Source organism: Triticum dicoccoides, chromosome 5B, assembly GCF_002162155.2.
Source record: "Triticum dicoccoides isolate Atlit2015 ecotype Zavitan chromosome 5B, WEW_v2.0, whole genome shotgun sequence".
In the NCBI taxonomy this organism is placed as follows: domain Eukaryota; kingdom Viridiplantae; phylum Streptophyta; class Magnoliopsida; order Poales; family Poaceae; genus Triticum; species Triticum dicoccoides.
The window spans coordinates 20,941,769-20,954,913 of NC_041389.1; the positions used below are offsets into that span (position 1 = coordinate 20,941,769).

The window sequence follows — 13,145 nt, forward strand, 5'->3', positions numbered from 1 at the left end:
TAAATTGTGTAATTAATTTGTTCATATTATGTTAATTTTTTTTCTGTTAGTAGATTTTTTTGTTAGATTAGATGTGTAGATCTTTTTGTTAGATTAGATGTGGTGTAATTTAGATATGTAGTTCCTATTGTGTAATTTAGATTGTGTAATTAATATGTAGTTCATATTTTTAGTAAGTACTATTTTATTTTATTTATAGTAAGTGCTTCATATATATATAGTTGAACTAGCTAGTTGATTCAATAAACTAATTTATTTTACTATATATAGAAGTAGTTTGTTTTTAGTAAGTAGTACTTTATTTATTTATAGTAAGTGCTTAATTAGTAGTTGAACTAGATAGTTGATTTAATTAATAAAACTACTTTATTTAACTATATATAGAAGTAGTTCCCGCACCGACGTCGGCAATGCCTATCCCACATCCTCGTCGTCGTCGACTCAGCGGTGGAGGCTTGCTTGATCAGGGCCATGTTCGGGACTGGGCTCCGCCGGGCTGGTATTGGGAGGTGCTACCTTCCGGGGGATGTAGCTTGGTGAGGAGGCAGCCCGTTTTTGACCCGATCCTTGTTTGGTGGCGGTCGCGTGGGCCAGTGACGGTGCCGAGGCTTCCGGACACCGCGGAGGTGGTACGTCATCGTGTCAGCGAGGAGGACGAGCACGTCCGTTGCTACATGGTTGCATTGGAGGGCAGGTTCGACAATACCTGGCAGGTTCTTCAGGGATCTCACTGGAGCTATGATCCTGTGATGGTTCCTTATCTTTGGGTGTCCACCGCCCGCGTCGATACCCGTCGGGCGCTACGGTTCTAGTTGTATTAGTGATGCTATATTAGTGATAATATTCGACGATGTACGGACACCAAGAGATGATGTACTTTTGCTTATAATTATTGAATGCATGCTAATTTGAATACTACTTTATTTTATGATTTAGTTTTGCTTATTTTATGATTTGGTTTTGCTTATTGAATGCTCATATTGGATAAGTTCTCCTTCATTCCCGTGTGCTAGACAATTTGATGTAATAATGCACTCGGGAATGAAAAGAGGAGCTACGTACATCACCGATAGTCAATCCGTGATTAATAATCTAGTTTAATATTTGAATTATGAACATAGGCCGGAAATGTCGTACTCGGACGACGAAAACCGCCCGGGGGAGTGCGACTGGTGCCACGACGACCGAGGTATCTGCGACAGGTTCATTGACCTGGACGAAGATCGTCGCTTCAGCATTAAGCTTGAGGAGACCTTCGATGTTCATACGGTACGCAACCGAGACAATAGTTTTTTTTCGTAATTAATCATGACTTCAACTATTTTAATCATGACAATATTTTTCATCTTTTCCAATTCGACTAGCTTATCTCATGCTTTGCAAGACGCTATGTCTTGGAGAGGATGGGTTTTGAAGAGCATGAAAGTTTCGAAACCAAAAAATTATCCTAAGTACCCATCCTGGTGTGGATTTTCAAGTAAAGCTGTACAATGCTCAGAGTGTAATCCATTTTGGTTGCAAAAATTGGGAAGCACTTTGCAAGATGTATGGTCTTGATGAGGGTATGCTTGTCACCATGGATCTTGGTGATCCTACAATCGAGCAAGAGAGACCTTCGATTTGGGTCCTTGTGGATACACCTCCAATTCTTCCCCCATGTGAGCTTAACATAGTTATTAAGTAATTTATATTGTTTATTTCAAAATAGTTGACAACCTATCTCCATTGAAAGCTTATTTTCATTCTTCAAAGAATGTGCGGAAGATGGTAGACAGAACCTACTACACCGAAGGCTCCGAATTAACTTATCAGGAGAAAAATCATCTGGTCGCATTTTGTACTGATCTTGAGAATTACAATATCTATAATCAAACTCCTCAACATTATGGTCAATACGTGCCACTAGTGCACGTGTTGAACTACGGTAACTACCATGGAGATACCCTGGTAAGATAATTTTTTACTATTACAACATCCGTGCATCTTTTTGCACACTTCTAAAACTAGTACATCATTGATAACTACGAAGTTATTACTATGTTTTTCAACAGATAATCCCGAATGATTGTGTGCCTCATCTGGTAGCCTTCATGTTTTGAACATACAACCAGGTCGTCCTACGAATCTCAACTGTCCATACCGGGTTTCTAAAAGAAGTGGAGACATAACAATCAAAGAATGGAAAAAATGTATGGACAGTCGTAAGGAGCTTCTTGGAAGCAACAAGCAGCGAAGGGCAAGAATTGGAGACAGGTTGATCGCCATTCTTCATAATGGAGAGTCGGGGTCTATATTGTTTTATGCTATTTTACCTTAAGGGTGTTTAGGTCCTACCTGATACTGATGATCATGTGCTAAGAACTATTATGTAGGGTTGGGTTCGATGACTATGAGGATGATGATTGTATGACTTATTATTAATAACGAGTAGAAGTTGTATGATGATGCATGATATTAGTAGGACTTGTTATTATATATGAGTATGTATGATGCGAGCGTGCATGAGCATGTTATATCAGCGGGTGAAAATGAACATAGCAGCAGCGTTGATAAACCAAGGACGAAGATATAAGAGAGGACACTTCTCTCTATTAGCTAGCTAATAACAACCTAAAAATAACCCCCAAAACCCCTAAAGCAGCCACTTTTGTAAAAAAAAACATGGACTTTTGGTCCCGGTTGGTGCCACCAACCGGGACCAAAGGCCCCCCTGACTGGGCTCGGCGGACCGGCCACGTGGAGGCACATCTGTCCCGGTTCGTGTTTGAACCGGGACTAATGGGTGGAGGTATTTGTAACGACCCATTAGTCCCGGTTCATGAACCGGGACTAAAGGCCCTTACGAACCGGGACTAATTGGTGTTTTTCTACTAGTGCGTGTTTGGCTTCCCCTCCACCTCTCGCGCCATAGTGCAAGCAAGCAAGGGAGCAGTAGCGGTATGACAATACATTTCTCATTGTATCTTCATCGTCCTGGCAAATCGATCCGTCCAAGCGAATGACCATGAAAAATTGATTCATTTGGTAGGATGACATAATGAAGTGAGTAAAAAAGAGAAGCCGGTAACCGAGAGTTCATATGAGGTGAAAATACCGACAATCTCACTTAGGGGGTCAAAAAGGATGCCTCGTACGAGGTACATAATCAAAATAATGTGTCTTCACCTCTGTCATCGACGTTGAAGGGCGTTCTACTCTAGGCTCCGCGTTGGGTGCGTGGATATAAGACGCCTCCCATGGTGCATCCGTCCACTGAGATCTATGCTCCAGCTCGGCGAAGCCGGTGCAAGGGGTACGAGCATCAACAGGTAGGCGCCTCAAGCAACCCAAGTGCCTCAAACCGGCCTCAAATGCCCGTGGTGACCGGCACCACTCACATCCAGCCCAACGTCGGTCAGATCGAGCGTTGAAACCCGATTGAGGAGCCCATCTGGGTCGCTTTTTTATGATCGGTTAGTGGGCCTCCCGGGCGTTTGAGGTGGGTATGGGGCGCCCTGCTGTGGATGCTCTAAGTCCAGCATTTTCAGTGTTGCTCCTCCATTCTCTTTCTGACAATAAATGACAGGCGTTCTGCCAAATTTCATAAAGATAGGGAAAAACAAAAAAAGTGTACATAAAATATTTAGAAGATCAGAAAGGCCCTAGAAATTACATGCAATTTGCCATAGCTAAACCAACTGGACAAGATCCTCCCTGACGAGCTAAGCAACATCTAACACGTGTAAAGAGACATTCTGGAAAAGCCTCTGGTTCCTCTTCTTTCATACATGGCACAACACATAAATAAGCACCTTGCCAAAATGCTTCCGCCTTGACGAGTCCAAAGCCTCAATATTTCTGTTCCACCAGTCCTCAAGCGTGGAAAAACCCGGGGCCGAGCTTGCCATGATCGAAGACCAGTCAACAACGATACCCCAAACTCTCCAAACAAAAAGGCATCACCAAGAAACATGATCGTTTGTTTCAAATTCAATGTTGCACAGACAGCAAACCTCCTGTGAGGCCAACCACGGACAACAAGACGATCCGTGGTTAGTGCTTTCCGGTGAAGGAGGAGCCAAAATGAACAACTTGCACTTTGGCTCAACTTTGGACTCCCAAATCTTGTGTGCCTCGAAAGAATTCGATGCACCTTCAAATTGCAACCTATAAGATGAAGCTGCAGAGTAGATACCATTTGCAGAAGCCGTCCATGCGATGGCATCACGAGTAGCCGGGTCAAGATGCACATCATGAAGAGAGATCCATTGGTCAACAAATTCACGAATTTGATCAGTCAAATATAAATTTCCAAATTAAGGTCTGTATCCAACAATTATTGCAAAGAGCTTTAAAAACAGTGAGACTTTTGCGTCGAGGAATAGCGAACAGGGAAGGAACGATCTCTTTAGGGGCACACTCATGCAACCAACGATCAAACCAAAAACTTGTTTGCAGTGTTTGACTCTCTTTCTCTCACTTTAAATACCAGAAGTTTTTTATGTTTTTGCGGGGAAATGCCAGAAGATTTTTTTGAGGAAAAAAAACTTTTGGCATTTTCCCGCAAAAACATAATGGACGGTCTGGATGAATCAATACTACTAACCTATAGGACTAGTAAATTGTAATGTAAAAGAGCCCTTGAATACATAGATAATAGAGAACCAACATATGGTTGGATGGTTAGAGGGACCGTGGTATCCCCAGTCCATCAGGGTTCAAGTCCTGGTGCTCGCTTTTACTCCTGGATGTATTTCAGGATTTCCGGCGATACGCATTCAGTGGGAGAAGACGTTTCCGTCGACGGCGAGGTGCCTACGGTAACTTCGTAAATTTCAAGATGATATGCCGGCTCAGTCTTTCAGAGTTGCTCATAGGGGTAGGGTGTGCGTGTGTGCGTTCATATGGGTGAGTGTATGCGCGTGTATATGAGCGCTTGCGTCTGTACTGTGTTAAAAAAAAGAATACATAGATAATATATATTCATTTAATGTTTCCACAGAATGATTTTTTAGCTCAATATACTCATTGCTTTGGACTACAAAATTCAAACGTGGACTGCAAAGTTATTAAATAATCGGGTAAGAAGGAACTAGGGATACTAGAAGAACACCCGTGCGTTGCAACGGGGCCACATTAACTTTAAGAGTTCAATATTACGTCATTTGCGACCTTTTTTACCATCAAATCCTCACACACACAGACACACACTCTCCCTCCCTCTTCCTCACTCTCTATCCCCCTCTCCCTCTCTCTCTCTAACACACACACACACACACATATCCATCTTATTGGGTACGGGACCATAATCCATCTATTTCACACATACACGCTAGTGCATAACAATATGGATTATGTGTATTATATTTGCCACCAGAACTGAGGGAATTAATTTCATGTAAATTGACCAGCCACAGCTCCAAGAATACGCGGACGAGGTGGCTCGGGTCGGCGTCGGCGTCGTCCAGCGCGGGCCACGGGCCCGCTTCCAAGTGCACGTGCAATGCACGTCTTCACAAATATTATAACCAGATGTGAGAAATCACATGCATAGAAAAGACATTCTGATAGCAATCCAAATACCATACTCAATTGAATACCTAACCTGGATAATACTCTTATTTCTATGCGCCAGAAAAAATGGAATAGCAAAGCTAAGTATGCCTACATACGCTCAGATTATATATAAGAATCTTGGGTGAACAATTGCAACAAAGCACTAAGCAGCGATAAATTTAAATAAAAAATCCATTAACTATGCAGGCAGCAGGCTTGTTACAACATAGAGAGATAGGAAAATGTCGCCTCCAGTAATGTAGCGCAAAGGAGTGGAACGAAGTATGAATGAGCGGTTGTCTGTTCTTCTCCATGTACATGGATCAGCAGTAGAGGCCAAGTATATAAGTACTTGACCGAACTCCACTCTTCGTGTACGGAGAGCCATGTCACCTTCTCGCCGCTGCAGCATGGGAGGACGGCTGGTTCACGTGACCCTCCAGCTGGGGGATCCATGGTGGCTGACCGTCGAGCTCGAGGTAGAGAAGTTGAGGGCAGTAGTGGCGAGATCTATGCCGGCCAACCGGGCGAAGAGGAGGTCGCCGGGGAGGGACACATCGGCAAGATCCGGTCTCCATGCGACCTGAAGAGCAACAGTGATCTCCACAAGCTGTAGGCCGACGGCGTGCTCCATCCCCTGCGATGGGGTGACCATGGCGGTGGCCACAGCTCCTCATGCTCGCCTCGATCTCGGCGACACACCCTGAGTGTAGGAGGCAGCAACGACCTCGACGAAATCATGGCCTCCATCCCGGAATGCAATCATGTCGCTCTAAATAAATGGATTCAATCATGTGACTCTAATTACTTCGGATTGTTATGTGCACACTAAGCGGGATGCAGTTAGGAAAGAAAATGTTTTTTAATTAAAGTGATTGAGTGATTTAAGGTAAGGTTAATTAATTTAGAAGCGTCTTTAAAACCTTTTATTTGTTTCCTTAAAATCTATTATTTGTTTCCTAAAGAAATTTGCAATAATGGAAGGTATCGGTTGATTTGGATAAGTTAGTAAATTTAGATCCGTGATTGTGTGCACGTTTGGAAAGTGTTGATTTGCAAGGAAAGAGCTGAGGGGTAAATAAACCGGTGAATAAGAAACTAGCATCGAAAAAAATCTACGATGGTTAACCTACGAAAAAACCCGGACGAAAGTGGTGGGACGAAAAAAACCCTGGAAGCGAGACTACCAACTGCTCCATTAGAAGTGGAGACACGTACGTACTTCTTTTGGGTCAGACCTGAAACTCATTATATTAATTGAACCAATATGGATTTCAAGCAAAATGAATAACAGCATATCAAGGATTATTGTCGGCCTACTCCTGCGTGGCGTCATCACACAAGCATGCGCTGATAGTTGGAGGCCACGGGAGCTCGTACGGGAACACCCAACTAGCGCTCCTATTCAACTTGTGCATATGCACCGCTGCTTCATGTTCTCGGTGTCGACGGAGAACCTCCAGATGTACTCAACACCACATTCGTTGTCACACAGCACAACGCACCCTGGAGACGCTGCCTCATGCGCCGTATGCGAGAAATACCATGACCGGGCCTGCCTAGCATTGGGCCTACACTGGACGATGTTGCTGGTCATCTGGCGGGAAAAGATGATTCTCCTATCCACGATGCATACCCTCCCACTACTATGGGCATATCGGAGTACCTCGAGGTCATTCCCAACTATGCGGACGAGGTGCATAGTGCCAATGACCCAGAGGTTCCCCCTGCAGTAATACAATGGATTCTTGTTGGTGTCGGCTTGGCTGGGCAGCCTCAAGTAGGAGAACTTGCCGGTGCTCTCGTCGAGGTGGAGCACCACATTGTTGCATTGACCATCGGTGGACCAGCAGATCGAGCCCCCCGCGCGGCCCACGAACCTGAAAGGCTCCGGGTAGATATTGAGTCCCGGAATGATGTCACCAATCACCTTGGGGCTCAAGGAGAGCCAACTGTTATCTCTTGCTGAGAAGTAACATGCTTGCACAGCTTTGATGTCGTCGTTACGATAGTGTAGCAGGCCTCCGTCTCGCTGCGGTCAGCGTCGAGCAGAAACACGCCGAGACATTGAAACTGTACGGAACTTTTTCCTACCCCTGGCATAAACGAAGAGCACGACGCCGTGTAGATTTCCCTGTGCTGCCTTGTCCAGGGGCTGCATACAATGACGTGAAAGCCCAAGCGTCCAAAGGCAAGAAGGCCACCACGGCTATCCCGGAGCACCGGACGTACCGGGCAGGAATATTTATTGGGAAGGAAGTCGAGGGAGGCGCGGTCACTCGTGTCGATGGCAGGCTTCCCCGCCTCCGGCACAGCGAGGGGGACGAAGGCCGGCCTTAAGCATTCCCAGTAATAATAGTGCCCGAGTATATGCGGCCCATTGAAGCTGCCGAAGCGACGGAGGAAGCCGTCGCCGGCGATCACGCGGCGCCACGGCTTGCACGTGGCCGCAGCACGGATGAGGCTCACGGGCGTCTCGACTCCAAGTAGGATGTGATCGAGTAGACCGTCGGCCAAGTCGAGGATGCTGGTCGGCCGTTGCGAGTCTACGGCGCCCCGGCACGTCCCAGCGATCCGCCTGCGCTGCCGTGTACACCTCGATTCCCCTCCCATATTTGTTTCTTGTTTCGTTTCTTTGTGTTTATTTAAGAGAGTACCTAGAACTCATCTAGATGAGATATAATTTGGTCTCATTCACTTTGAAAACAAAAACATATACAACCCACATCAGCGCACGCGCATCTTGTAGCATCACATTCAATGGCTATAAAAGATGAATGAGACCAAATTATATTTCATCTAGATGAGTTCTAGCAAAACTGTTTATTTAATATAATAGCCTGCCCTAATACGCGATGTTTTATGTGTCCTGATACTACTACCGTATGCCTCAAGGACATCCCTCGGGTTTCAAGAAAGGATTGGGAACGACGAGACGATGGCACGTCCCTTTTCCAGACTCATGCAATATAACCTTTGCTGCTGGCGGTTTAGCCTAGGTAGCCATCGGTTAAAGACTATGGATGACCTCATCAACCACGTAGACTTTCAATATATAATCCGATTGTCATTGGATTTCTACTGGCAGTATTCGGTTGTATATTGATTGCATGTTGATTACATGATTAGTGCTGCCATTCATACTTGGTATGGCATTAAATGCACTTATAAACATGAAAAGTCCCAAGAAAAGTTAGGCTTCCTCCCTCTCCTACTGGCGCCCTTGCCAGCTCGCCTAGTCTCCGGTTGCCTTAGACCCATGGGGGCGCGGTGTATCCTGGCCCTTGCCGACGGGAGGGCTTCATTTTTTGACGTTTTTTTTTGAGTTTTGTTAGGGTTTGTGTGCTACTCAGTAAGATGAGACGGTGGTGGCTCCCTAAAAATAGAATAAGGTTCTCTCCACCTAGCCCCCGCCCGGTAGTGCGTCTAGCCTTGTTGGTGAGCGTGTGGAGGTATGTCTCCGATGGGTCTATCTTTGGGGGATTTGCTCGGATCTAGTCGTCGTTCGTCTACGTTCGCGTGTCTTTAGGTTGGATCCATCCGATCTACTATGGACATATCGGAGTACCTCGAGGTCATTCCCAACTATCCGGACGAGGTGCATAGTGCCAATGGCCCAGAGGTTCCCCCTGCAGTTATACAATGGATTCTTGTTGGTGTCGGCTTGGCTGGGCAGCCTCAAGCAGGAGAACTCGCCGGTGCTCTCGTTGAGGTGGAGCACCACATTGTTGCATTGACCATTGGTGGACCAGCAGATCGAGCCCCCCGTGCGGCCCACGAACCTGAAGGGCTCCGGGTATAACTTTTATATCGTACATTTCATGTATTTGCAATCTTGTCATTGTTCCAGCTATTTAACTTCTCCAACTCCTCCAAGGCTTGCATACTCCCAAACTCACTTGCAGGCAACTCTGTTCGACGGCTCACAAGTAGGCACACCAATTTTTGCAATTGCACAACAGTTGATGGCAGTCTTGGAAGATAATAACATCCTCTCACATCAAGAGTCTCTAAGTGCTGCAGCTTTCCGATTTCCACAAGAAGCTCTGTAATTTTAAAACTGCTAAGTTGCAAATACCTAAGCTGGCATGAACTTCCTATATTTTTTACATGCTTGTTTTCCAACAATTCACATCCTACGAGATCCAACACCCGCAAAGCATGAAAGTCCACGAGGTGGCATATCTGCTTAACTTGCCCAAACATAGTCAGTGAGCGAACATGTGACTTGGTTTCTGTGATTGCATGGACCGCCTCATCCTGCTCTTTGGCACTAGATTGCATTGACAGACGACGAATCTTGCTTGAAAATGAATTGCAAATACGTCCATTTAAAACGGTAGCAAAGTTCTCTTCATCAGATAAAGATATGACGAGATCAAGCACCATATCATGGACCCGACAACGTTTCACGGAACCATCATACCCAACATGAACTGGCTGAATCATATTCCTATTAACAAGTTCATTCAAACAATTCTCCGCTACTTGATCCAAACGTCCCCATTATGTAGCAATGAATCCTTCGGCCATCCATTTCCATTTCAATTCTTCACATTCAATTTCATAGTCCTCTGGATATATACACAAGTATAATAAACAAGTCTTCAGGTGGCGCGGAAGATCCAAATAACTAAGTAACAATATGTGTCTCATCCCTTTGAAGGTCTCATTGTTATCAAGCGAAGAACCAGTACCAATGGACTCTTGCAGTCTCTCCCATTCATCGTTGTTATGTGTCTTGTTGACAAGCAAACTTGCAAATGTAATTATAGCCAATGGTAGACCACCACATTTTTTTAAGATCCTAGTAGAAACTTCTTCCAGTTCTGCGGGACAGGGATCATCTGAGCTGAAAATTTTCTTAAAGAACAATCTTCGAGAACCAACATCATCTAGAGGTGCCATTTGGTAGGGTAGACCACCGGACCTGGAACAGCACAAATTAGCTACACCAGTGATGCGTGTAGTAGCAATTATTCTGCTACCATTATTATTCTCGAGAAATGCTGGCTTGACCAATTTCCAATCGTGTTCTTTCCATATGTCATCAATAACAATGAAGTACCTACATTGAACATTGTGCATTGTTAAGCATTTTCCTACGACTACTTGCACCAGCAAATATTTTGATATATCCAACCAAATACGCAAGTGTTTCCTACTTAATGTTTCAGTAATTTCTTTTGGCACCAATCAAACTATTGGAAATAGTTAAGGTTAAACATACTGAATATTCCCCGGTCAAAGCTAGCCATTTAAAATAAATTAAATTTTCCAAGTCTAAGTATAGGAAATAATTAAGCTAGACATTCAAATAAATCAATTCTTTCCGGCCTAAGCATAAGAAATAATTAGTGTTAAGTATGGAAAAAACAAAACAATGCACGAGTACCTCTTTCCGGTCAAGAATTGTGTGGTTTTACGGATAAGTTGCTGTATGTCTGAACCCTCTGGCTGACATTTTCTAGACTCATCAATTTGAGACAAGATATCCTTGAGGAACTTCTCCAGATCAAGAGCGCGTGAAACTGACACGGAAGCTCGGCAACGGAAGTCCCTCCCAATCTTGCGATAGACCTCCATTGCAAGGGTCGACTTCCCCAAGCCTCCAGGCCCGACAATCGGTACCACTTTCAGCTCCATACTCTGATCCATCAGCAATGCAGAAATATGCTTCACTGGGGCGTCCATGGCCACCAAGCCCTTGACCTCCTCGTGGAGCACGGTCATCTGGGGATCTATTTGAACTGGCCTCGTTGCACTGTAATAACCTTCATCAAGCTTGTACCATTCATTTTCCACAAACACGCAGACAAAAGAACTTATTGGTCTGAACGTCTTGCAGAGATAACGAAAGATTGTACTGTACCTGTCATGCAGCTCGGTCTCCTGCAAGACCCGAGCTTTGAGGTCCCTGATGAGGGTCGCGATGTCATGGCGCGCCCAAATCGTCCTGAGCCGGCGCGCGGTCGTCCTCATGAACCCTCGCCTGGCGTCGCCGGTGCCAAGCCGGTCCATGAAACGGTCGATGCAGTCCTCCATCTCATAGCTGAGGTCGCGCAAGCTGTCTCTCCGCTTCTTGGTCAGGTCGTCGAGCTTGTCCATGTCCGCCAGTATGTGCAGATAGGCTCGCATCCTGCCAAGCTCGCGCTCCAGGAACTGGATCTCCTTGCGGATGCCCTTGAGAAGCTTGTACTCGTCGGTGAGTCAGGGTGGACGTGACGAGCGGGCTTTTGGCCCGGCTCGCGGCCCGTTATGGACCGGACCATACGGAACTGGCTCGCTAAATAACATGGCCGGTCCGGTCCGCGAAAAGGAGCCCGAAATTCGGTCGGTCCGGTCCGACAAAAGCTCGGTCCGGCTCGGAGGACCGAAGGCCCAGCCCAATTACATCTTATCTGGAGAGCCCAACACATATACACCGTGCGTGGGTGACCTAGCTGCCGTCCTTGTCCATCCCAGTCTATCCCCATGGCGCCGCACGGGCTGCTTCCGCTCTCCCATGCGCTGCCTCTCTCTCCCCGCCGCCGCACCTCTGCCTCGCCCTCTCCCCCGCCCTCTCGCGCGACTGCTCGCCCTCTCCCTCGCCCTCTCGTGCGACTGCTTGCCCTCTCCCCCGTGCGGTCGTGCCACTCCCTCTCTCCCCCGTGCCTCTCCCTCGCGCCGCCGTGCCTCAGGTGTGTCTTCACCGGCTCCGGCCACCATGCTGCTGCTCCGACGACTCTTCGACATCCTGGGCCTACATGGCAGTGACTGGACATCGCCAAGACCGTGAGGACCGCCGGTCCGCTCCGAGCTTCAGCTCTGCCGGTCCGGTCCCTGAGATCAGGACCGCTGCGCTGCTCGGTCCGGTCCGGACCGGACCGCCGGCGGCCGGTCCAAATGACGGCTCGGACCGGGACCGGACCGGCCCGACCGTGTCCACCCTGATCGGTGAGCAAGGCGGAGAGCTTGCCGAGGAGGGAGCTCATCGCCCCCGTCCCCGCGCTGACCCCCGCCATCGAGAGATCTTGGCGCCGCCGAATCTGGAGGGGGAGGTGAGGATGGTGGCGGCCGGGGAAGACGAGCCGGGAGAGAGTTGACTTGCAACAGCCACAACGCTATACACCATTCTTTTTTGTTTCTTTTACGGTTTTGCTATCTAGGTGTGTAAGTCATCTTACAAAAACCAAATAATCCTAAAACACTTAGTCACGGTACATTAACCCCCTCCTCTTTTCTTGTTTTGTGACATATCAACCAATAAGAGATGTGGGTTGTGCATGCTTTCAATGACTTGAAACTATCAAACATGACATGCATTGGTTAATTCGCTGCATGCAATGCTATTAACTAGAAAAAAGCATTAAAGTCTTTCGTTTTCCCCTCCGCCTTGGTCGCGATGCACATCCTAAGATGACTTATACACCTAGACGGAGGGAGTAAAGCACATCTGCACGCTGAGGGTTTGAATCTAACCAGAATCATGCCTCCTCCGTTTTCGCGAATACTCAAAATTCAACTTTCAGTTTTGTACTTAAAAACTAGACTATCATTTAAAATTTCTTTTCAACATGAATTCAACTCTAAATGCTTTATACCATACTCCATAACACTATGCTTGTTTG

General features: G+C 46.4%; 1 protein-coding gene across 1 annotated transcript; it reads right to left on the reverse strand.

The window, feature by feature from the left end:
• Window positions 1-9,354: 9,354 nt before the first annotated feature.
• LOC119308922 (disease resistance protein Pik-1-like) lies at window positions 9,355-12,539 on the reverse strand. The gene is made up of 5 exons (XM_037585078.1): window positions 12,478-12,539; window positions 11,409-11,746; window positions 10,931-11,327; window positions 10,178-10,411; window positions 9,355-9,838 (listed from the first exon to the last, which is right to left on the reverse strand). Exons 1-5 carry the CDS (start codon window positions 12,537-12,539, stop codon window positions 9,355-9,357), a joined length of 1,515 nt encoding a protein of 504 aa, XP_037440975.1.
• Window positions 12,540-13,145: the final 606 nt, after the last annotated feature.